The 11185-nt window shown below is 34.9% G+C and overlaps 2 protein-coding genes across 2 annotated transcripts; both read left to right on the top strand.

The window, feature by feature from the left end:
- Positions 1–316: 316 nt before the first annotated feature.
- LOC139854142 (uncharacterized) lies at positions 317–1348 on the top strand. The gene has a single exon (XM_071843463.1). It carries the CDS (start codon positions 317–319, stop codon positions 1346–1348), a length of 1032 nt encoding a protein of 343 aa, XP_071699564.1.
- A 1095-nt stretch (positions 1349–2443) lies between these two features.
- Positions 2444–3160, top strand: LOC139854140 (uncharacterized). The gene has a single exon (XM_071843462.1). It carries the CDS (start codon positions 2444–2446, stop codon positions 3158–3160), a length of 717 nt encoding a protein of 238 aa, XP_071699563.1.
- The last annotated feature ends 8025 nt before the right edge of the window (positions 3161–11185 follow it).

Genomic DNA, 11185 nt, shown 5'->3' with positions numbered 1-11185 from the left:
GATCTTTCATTTGTACAACACTGGATGCATTAATGTTACTCTGCCCAAATTAATTACGGTAGCATTACTCCAGTCATTAGCTTAATTCCGATCGGTACTCCGACCACCACCGGAGCTAATTCATGCCTAGAAATTAACTTATTCGATTCCGATCGAATAAGGTTAATTCAATTGATTGTTTTACACCCTTAGAATCCAGATTCCAAATCGGGGTTTGCACAATTATTGGAGTTAAAACAATCAACCTACTCTTTTTCCCAAATTAAGCACTCAAACCCGAAATCTATCCCACCCTAGACGATTTTGGTTTGATCAAATGGCGCTATCTAAAGGTACGAAATTAATCACAAATCGCCACGATGAGCTGGAGAATGAAGAAACAAGCATACACAGCACTAACGACCCCGATGTCCATATGATTCACTCGTGGGTCGTGGGACAGCGGCGAAAATCGGGGGTGTTAGATAAGTGGAAGCATGAACCTATCATCTTCCCCTCATTATTTAACATTAACCCATCTTCAGACCCCGTTACCATACGAGCACATATCTCCAATTACCAAATTGGACAAATATACACTGACATCGGTGCAGGGGCAGAGGTCATGTTTGAACATTATTTTCTACAGCTACCAGAAAACATCAGACGGCAGAATAAAGCCGCAACTTCGCCATTGGCAGGATTTAATAGTGCTGCAACTTGGCCGGTGGGCTCCATCACCTTGGAGGTCGTTTTGGGAACATTACCTTTTCAAAGTGCGGTAGACATCGAATTCTCCAAAGTCAAAACAGACTCACGGTATAATGTTATCTTGGGACGTAATGCCATGCAGAAATTTGGTGCAATTGCGTCTACAGTACACGGCATGCTAAAGTTCCCGACCCTAGCCGGAGTCACCACAATTTGGACGCAAGAAATGGAACCAATCAAATGCATGCAATTATTCAAAGGAGCCAGCGATATTGTAGTCTATGACAACGGCTACGTGTCCCCAAATCCCAAGCACCCGGACCAGCGGATCCAGATTAGCACTACCTTGAGCACCAACGCAAAGGATATGCTTTGCAAACTCTTAGCAGCAAGTATTGACGTCTTTGTCTGGGAATCATCTAACATGACGGGTGTCCCACGGGAAATAGCCCAACATCGGCTAAACGTAAACCCGAATATCACACCAGTCGTCCAGAAGAAAAGGGCAATGGTGTTAGAACGCATCGAATTCCTGGATAACGAAGTACAACGACTAGTTGACGCCAACATAATGAAGAAAGTAAAATATCAAACATGGATGGCGAAACCCATGATGGTAAAGAAGGCAGACGGATCTTGGCGCATGTGTGTCGACTAAAAAGACATCAACAAAGCATGCCCAAAGGACAAATACCCTCTGCCGGAAATTGACTGGAAAGCCGAGTCCCTCTCAGGGTACCAGTTTCTAAGCTTCCTGGATTCATACAGGGGTTACCAACAAATCTCTATGGCAGAAATCGACGAAGAAAAAACCGCATTCTTCGCGAACAAAGTCATCTTTTGCTATACCAAAATGCCATTTGGGCTAAAGAATGCGGGAGCAACATACCAACAGCTAATCGACAAAGCATTCCAGGACTAAATCGAACGAAATGTTGAAGCATACGTGGACAACATCGTCATCAAGAGCTAAACGGAAGAACAAATGATTTTAGACATCATTGAAACGTTCGATTCACTACGCAAAATCAATATGAAACTAAATCCATCAAAATGCTCTTTCGGAATGGACGAAGGCCATTTCTTGGGTTTCATGATCACTCCGAGAGGAATCAAGGCAAGCCCGAAGAAGATCCAAGCAATCGAAGATATGCAATCACCCAGGAGTAAAAAAGACGTGCAGAGCCTAAACGGAAAACTAGCGGCACTCACAAGGTTCTTGTCATGAGCCGCCGACAGGGCTCTCCCCTTTTTCCAGACGTTAAAAGGTTGCTTGAGCAAAAAAGATTTCATATGGTTGGATGAGATCGAGAGAGCCTTCCAGGATATAAAGGCATTCTTAAAAAAGCTGCCAGCATTAACGGCACCTATACCGAGTGAAACCCTCACGGTATACCTTGCCGCCTCCTCTGAGGCAATCAGCTCAGTCCTAATTGCCGATAGGGGTAAAACTCAAATGTCGGTGTAATTTGTAAGCAAGGTATTGCAAAACGGGGAAGTAAACTACCCAGCCATGGAAAAACTAATTTACGCTTTAGTACACACAGCCAGACGGCTACGGTGATATTTTCAAGCACACCTAATACAAGTTTTTACGGACCAACCAATCAAACACGTTCTGACCAGGCCGAAAATCTCCGGAAGAATTGCGAAATGGGCAATAGAACTCGGAGAGCACGAAATCACCTTTCTCCCGAGACATTCGGTTAAGGGCCAAGTCATAACAGACTTCCTGGTAGAGCTCCCTTCCGACATGATCAAACAACGCGAAACCACAGTTACAAGAAGGGAGATAGATGAATTCTGGGAACTGTATACGGACGGGGCATCAAGTGAGGAGGGAGCTGGCATAGGCATACTCCTCGTTTCCCCAAACGGAGAGGAAATAACTTACGCCATCCGGTTGAAATTTGCCACCTCAAACAATGAGGCCGAGTACGAAGCACTAATAGCCGGATTACGCTTGGCCAAAAGTATTAATGTGCGACAGCTCACAGCTTATGTCGACTCCCAACTGGTAGCAAGCCAGCTGAACGGTAGCTTCGAAGCAAGAGATACATCGATGAAAAAATACCTAGAACTTACGAAGGCACTAACCAAAACCTTCGCGGCATTCGAAATAAAACAAATACCCCGAAATTGTAACAAGAAAGAGGATGCCCTGAGCAAGCTTGCCTCTTTGCTATACGATCACTTTACCAAAAAATTTATGGTTGAAGTTCTGGAAAGGAAGTCAACTGAAGAGGATACCCTCATGGCGACAATCACAACAGAAGAAGAATGTTGGATGACGCCCTTCATAAAATACCTCACTGACGGTACTCTCCCGGAAGACAAATTACAAGCCCGCGGGATACGAATGCGGGCACCAATGTATTATTTCAAAAATGGCATCTTGTACAAGAAATCGTTCACAGAGCCTTACTTACGATGCGTTGGCCCAACACAGGCCAAAGAGATAATACGATAAATGCATGAGGGAGCCTGCTCAACGCACTCCGACTACCGAACGATAGTTAGCAGGATCAAGGGAATGGGTTATTTCTAGCCACACATGTACCGGGATACGTATGACCTGATCGTAAACTGCGAAGCATGTCAAATACATGCTCCGGTCAACAAATCCCCCCGTCGAAACATGATTCAAATACACGCCGCTTGGCCGTTCTGCAAATGGGGGATCGATATCGTCGGCCCATTCCCACGGGGTGTCGGTAACGTTAAATTCTTAGTAGTCGCAATCGACTACTTTACCAAGTGGGTTGAGGCGAAACTGCTAAGCACGATTACAGGAAGGAAGATCTTAACCTTTGTGTGGGAGGACATTGTTTGTTGTTTCGGCTTACCACGAGAGATAGTCAGCGACAATGGCACGCAGTTTGCACATAATCCATTTAAAGACTGGTGCATAGATATGGACATTCAACACTCATTTACCTCCGTGGTCTACCCGCAGGCCAACGGGCAAGTCGAGGTAACAAACAGAGACATCGTTGCCGGCATAAAGGCAAGACTAAGTAAACACCGACAAGGATGGGTGGATGAACTTCAACACGTACTATGGGCACACCGGACAACACCGAAAGACAGTACGAATGAAACACCTTTCAGTCTGGTGTATGGAACTAAAGCGGTTATACCGGCTAAAGTGCTTGTTCCAACCGACCGAATAGAAGAATTCGATGAACAACAAAACGATGAGGCATTACGAGAAAATTTAGATGCTCTGGAAGAATGACGAACAATAGCGCATATCCGGCAAGCTGAAAAGAAGCAACAAATCGCAAACCACTATGATAAAAAAGTCAAGCCACTGGACTTTCAGTTAAATGATTTGGTGTTGCGCAGCAACGAGGCCATCCGATAGCAAGATGTTGGGAAATTAGGCCCCAGATGGGAGCGACCCTACAGGGTTTTTGGGATAACTGAGTATGGTGCATACCACCTGGAGACACCGAATGGAGTTCCGATACAACGCCCTTGGCACGCCTTCCATTTAAAGAAATATCACGTGTAACTTGTCTGCAACCGGGAGGACTGATCACCCACTCGAACGGCAGAAACGCAAAACACTTATGTACTCAAAATAATTTCTATGTATAAGTCATCAATAAAGCTTCATTTTATATACTTATACACTGTAATGACTCTGAATATGACACAAGTAAAATCAAAAGTCTTTCGGCATATTTCAGACCTACCGCCAGAAGAAATGCTTTCTAGCTTTCGTTGGTAGGAGGACACCTCTTGAAGAACCTTAACGGATAACAAGGGCGTCCGACCATATCATTGGTGGTCCAGTTCTACCGTATAAACAACTCGGCCACACTCACGCGTAGTCTAGATATCAACGTTTTTGTCATGACAAATATATGCAACTCAAAGAAAAAGTAAACTAGTTTATACACAGCATACAACACGATATAAAGAAATCATATTAATCATACAAAACCCAACCGAGTGCATATCTCTACGGCTGGTAATTTACAATATCCTCAACTGATGAGTTCTCGTCCCTACAGATTTTGTCTAATTCTTCAAAACTAATTTGGCCGAGAGCCTCATGTGCCCGATGGCAGTCCTGCACACAGGTAGCGCTCAAATCAGCCTTCTTCTTCTGGGCCGCACTACCAGGCGACAGGAAACACTGCACCGCTGTGACAACCCGGAAATTTCCAACCAAATTTAAACTTTATCTTTATATTATTCCGACACGATAAGCAAAGTTTGTTAAGTTAAATCTCAAGAATTTTAAATTGTGTTCATACATTCATTATAACCTCGACCAAATTCCGACGATTCACGAACCGTTATATATAAATAAATATGTATATATATATTATAACTTGAGAATATTAATAAAGTATTAAACGTATAATACTTTACATGAACGTATTTGTTTCAATATGTTTATCGATGGAATTAGAAGATAATATCAAATGATTGATTTATCAGATACATTATGATATCATTACGGGTCTATGTTATGAGGTCCACTGTGATTTAAGAAATCTATTCTTTTTGACAACATTCGGAAAATGGTAAAGTGATTTATAAGTAAGAACGTGAAGTGTAAATAACTTAGATGTTGGATATCGACAAGTTAAGTAACTCGACATTTTTTATTAAGATGATTTCATACGTTTATTTAACCTTTGAACTTTATCCCATGCTTCACCAACAAACTGTAATTTAAAAACTTGAAACCTAATATGAATATATATGATTCTACTTTTCTAAAACATTTTATGATATATAACGATTTCCATTATTTTAACCTTTAAACAAAATGATTCTTAAAAATATATTTGGTTTTGGAAAACAAAATTATTATATTTATTTGATTTAGTTTCAAACGTACAAAAACGTTTTAAGTTTAAAAAGAACTTTATTATTAAAACGTATATAACTTCTATAAATATCTAGAACCACTTTTGACAACTCATTACTTAACCAGTATGATAAAGATAATGATATTTATATTTTATTTTATTAAATATATATAACGATTTAAATTAATATTATAGATATTTATACGCGTATTATACGTACATAGTTTTATACTTTTACTATACTTAAACTTTACCTTTACTTTATTTTTACTTTACTTTAACTTTAATAATTCACTTTAATAATTCATACTTTAATAATTCATACTTTAATAATTCACTTTAATAATCCATACTTTAATAATTCACTTTAATAATTCATACTTTAATAATTTACTTTAATAATTTACTTTAATAATTCATACTTTAATAATTCACTTTAATAATTCAAAAATCTATTATAAATAGAATTCAATAGGTTTCATTATTTCATAGAAACTTGAAAATATTTTTCTCTAAACTCTAAACTCTCTCAATCGATTTACATATATATATTTACTCCGTATTATTTCAAGATATTATTAGTATACATAAAATATTACGTTAGAGTGCTGTCCGAGTGATTTCGAAATTGTTTTTCGAGTGGGATTGGATTAAGGAAATTATGGGTTATAGCTATGGAGGTGATTGGGTATGGTTCATGGGTATGCTCGTGAGGTCAATATAGTGTTTATCATCTCCGTTGCGTCTACGTACCTTTCCTGCAATATTGAATCTCAATATTGATACGTGAGTACTCATAATTTAACTTTTACATACTAATAGTGTATCCCTGCCTAGTGCTCGAGTATATAGGATTATGCATGTTTGTACTTTTAATATTGCCTTTAGTTAGGTTATGTTGAATCCTGAATTAGTTATATATGCGACTGAGATAATGTATAAGATATGCATGTCGTTGGAAAGCTAGTGAAAAATTAAGAACTTTTCATTTAGATATCGAATGATTTCGATGAATGGATTTGAAGTTATAGTCCATCGAATTTTTGTATTATTATTAAAAATGATTATTATTATCGTCGTTATTATCGTCGTTCTAGTTTTATCTTATTATTATTATTATTATTATTATTATCTTTATCAATAAAAGGATTTATCATTAAAAAATGTTATTTTATTATTATTACTATCGTTATTATCGTTAAAGTTATAATTAGTATTAGTATTAGTATTATTATTATCCAATTATTATTATTATTATTATTATTATTATTATTATTATTGGTATTATTATTATTATTATTATTATCATTATTAATATATATATCATTATTTAAAAATGATTATTGTTATTGTTATTATTATTATTACTATATTATCATTAAGATAATTATTAGTATTATCGTTAATAATGTTATAGTAACTATCATTATTAATATTAGTGTAATTAAAACAAATATTTGTAACACCTAATTATTTTGATTACTATTATTATCATTATTACCAACACGATATAAAAGACGATTAAAAGCTATTAAACGAAACGATTAGGAAATAATGGGTAAGAGTATCATGATGAAATTAAAATATTATAAGATATTGATTTAGATAAAATTATCGTTCTTATTATTTTTATCATTACTATTATTATTAAAATTATCGTTAGTATTAAAACTATCATTTTAACAAAAATTATCATTTTAATAGAAATGTCATTGTTACTATAAAAGATCATTATTATTATTATTATTTTAAATAGAATTATTATTTTAAAGATAATATTAAAAATTATCGTAAATATTAAAGTTATCATAATTAGAATTATCGTTTTATCATAATATCATCTTAGTAATTCTAAATATTGATATTTTTATAATAATAATTATTATTACAAAATAATACAACTTTTACTTACTATCATTATAGATATTATTTTATCAAATAAATATTTGATACAAACATATTTTACTACGTGTAATAACTTACTTTAATAATACCTATCATATTATCTTTATAATATTAAATGAACCCTATAAATTTTATTACTTAATATATATAAAAGTATATTTTATTATATAAATATAATATAAAATTTTATTTATTAATAAATAAATTATATTATTTACTCTAATAAATCTTTTAAAAATATTTAAAAATATAAAACGATGATATTTAAACTATATATTAATCATGTATAGATTTTTAGAAATTATTTTGAGTCAAATTTACTTTTGTTGACTTTTGCATATTAGTCTCGAGCATTAGGATTGTGGTACACTATGACTTGACCTAATTTGTTAGACAAATATTGACCAACACATAAATATATATAATTAATTTAGGTTCGTGAATCCGAGGCCAACCTTGCACTTGTTCAATGACGTTATATGTATTTTTACTACGAAATACAGTATGGTGAGTTTCATTCGCCCTTTTTACTCTTTACATTTTTGGCCTGAGAATACATGCAAATGCTTTATTAACTATTTTACAATATTTATATGCGTGAGTTTCATTTACCTTTTTACCCTTTATATTTTTGGGACTGAGAATACATGCGCTTTTATAAATGTTTGACAAAATAGACACAAGTAATTGAAACTACATTCTATGGTTGAATTATCGAAATCGAATATGGCCCTTTTTATTAAAGTCTGGTAATCTAAGAATTAGGGAACAGACACCCTAATTGACGCGAATCCTAAAGATAGATCTATTGGGCCTAACAAACCTCATCCAAAGTACCGGATGCTTTAGTACTTCGAAATTATATCATGTCCGAAGGAGGATCCCGGAATGATAGGGGATATTCTTATATGTATCTAGTTAATGTCGGTTACCAGGTGTTCACCATATGAATGATTATTTTTGTCTCTATGCATGGGACGTATATTTATGAGAACTGGAAATGAAATTCTTGTGGTCTATTAAAATGATGGAAATAAATGATTATGATAAACTAATGAACTCACCAACCTTTTGGTTGACACTTTAAAGCATGTTTATTCTCAGGTGTTAAAGAAATCTTCCGCTGTGCATTTGCTCATTTTAAAGATATTACTTGGAGTCTTTCATAGCATATTTCGAAGAACGTTGCATTCGAGTCATTGAGTTCATCAAAGATTATTATTAAATCAATTTATAATTGGATAGTGGATATTATAAAATGGTATGCATGCCTATCAATTTTTGATGTAAAGAAAGATTGTCTTTTAAAAACGAATGCAATGTTTGTAAAATGTATCATATAGAGGTCAAATACCTCGCAATGTAATCAACTATTGTGAATCGTTTATAATGTATATGAACGGGTCCTTTCAGTTAGTATCAGAGCGGTGGTCTTAGCGAACCAGGTCTGCATTAGTGTGTCTAACTGATAAGTCGTTAGGATGCATTAGTGAGTCTGGACTTCAACCGTGTCTGCATGTCAAAAGTTTTGCTTATCATTTCTAGTCGGAAATCATCTGCTTATCATCCATAGGAAATTACCTGCTTATCATTATTAGTCTAGACACGTCTTGCTACATTAATTGCATGAGTAGTGTATAGACAAAATTCATATCTTAGCGTATCTGCTAAATCATATCTTATCGTATTTGTTACTTTAAACTTTGCCTGACATATCCCGCAAATTCCTCCGTAATCTATGAAATCTTTTGATCTCTATATATAGATATCCTATGTAAATAGAATACCACCCGATAGCCGAAAAATCATTTTTATATCGAAAATCCTTTATCCAATCGTACGAAATGGAATTTGTCATCAGTTCAAGTCACTCGGATTCCGAAATGGAATCTCACTCAAGCTCCGAAAGCAGTGTGACCGGAATGGATCAACCAATCAGACATCACCTATTCTGGATGAGTTGGGGATGGGTTCGTAGCCTCCTCAATCATTGGAAACAAGAAGAAGGCGATCCTTTCCATCCACCACATTGCCCTCTTGGCGAAGAACCTGAAGCACTTACCGGCGAACCTGTTCGAGACACCATTTTCTCTCTCATTTCCAGGGTATCTCGTCACGATTATATACTACATCAAATTCTAGATTTTATTTATCCGCTCGTTCCGACCGACAATCATCCTGGAATAATAGAAGAAGTCAACGAACTTCGCGCTCGGGTAGTGGCTTTGGAGAATATGGTGCAGAGATTACAAACACCAGCAGCAGCACCAGCAGCATAACCAGTACCACCATCATCAACGCCAACAGTACCATTACCACCTCCAACCACAACCGCGTTGTAAACCTCAACTTCACAATCTATCCCACGAGCATCAACGTCATACGCACCATAGATACCAAGGAGTACCAACAACAATAACTGACAAAGTATTAATTCATAACTTCATTGGAGAAACATTCCGCGGCGATTATATAATCTCTAAAGTCTTAGAGATTATCTAATCTAGCCCTAACCATAAATCAGTTAAGCGAACCAAAATGATAGAAGGAAGAGTAGAAACCCTGATAAAAATAGTGTGTGATTAACAAGTTAAACTTGTTTTACCAACAGCATCAACAGTACCGTCAACGTCACCAGCATCGTCAGTACAGTCAACATCAGAATCAACAACACCTATAACATCACAAACTCCGTCAGTTCAAGAATCACTGTGGACATCATTACGAATCAATAACGTGTATATTGTATCAACAAGTTATGAAGAATTAACTCATTCCCTCTGAAGAAATTATATATATATATATATATATATATATATATATATATATATATATATATATATATATATATATATATATATATATATTTTGAAATAAAAAATAAATCTTTCTGTGCTAAGCTATTGTGTGTGAATCTTAACTACTCGGTTAATTCATATTACAAATATGCAATAATGTACGTCCCTCGCCCGCGACTTAACCATCGTTAACTACAATCTCTGTCTCAATTCAACAAATTCCAATTCCTAATAAATCAAGTATATATTTGATTTTACACTTCATCATTGATGTAACCGAAACTTTTCAGATAACATCATTCGTACTTTGCGAAGTTCACAAGAATTTAACGAAAACCAACATCACATCTCAACAAATAACGAAGTATTGATTCATAATTTCAATATTATTGAAGAAATACTTATGTAACCTCTAAAGCCTTCAAGGAATTATTCAATTCTAGTTCCAACCGTAAATCGAATGAGTTTAATTTAGTATTAACTCATTAAAATCTATGTTACATCTGAGGAGAATATATACATATATATTTTCATAAAGACTGTAATAAAATTCTTATGTACAAAATATTAATTGTGAAATTTTTTTAACGGGTAGGTAATACCCGAGAGATATATATAAATTCACTATTAATATGTTACATTCTTCGAATCAGGTTAAGCAAATTATCAATTATACTTCCTACTTTCACAATAATATACATTCTTTCATAGAAATCAAAACAATCATACTCATTCAAACCCAATTACATATTCTGCTTTTAAAATCTCAGAATTCAATTCGAGATATAACCGGTACCATCACTTTTAGATTCCTACATCTTTCAAAGCTATACTTTGACTTCAAAAGTGTGTTAGAACATCAAATGTATACAAACGATTACAATCTGTGTTCAAACCCTTCGAAAATCTCTGAAGACACTTCAAATAATGAGTAATCGAGATGATGATCCAACCACATAT

Source organism: Rutidosis leptorrhynchoides, chromosome 6, assembly GCF_046630445.1.
Source record: "Rutidosis leptorrhynchoides isolate AG116_Rl617_1_P2 chromosome 6, CSIRO_AGI_Rlap_v1, whole genome shotgun sequence".
NCBI lineage: Eukaryota > Viridiplantae > Streptophyta > Magnoliopsida > Asterales > Asteraceae > Rutidosis > Rutidosis leptorrhynchoides.
Note: the sequence above shows the minus strand (reverse complement) of the source record. Positions and strands in the feature narration are given on the sequence as shown.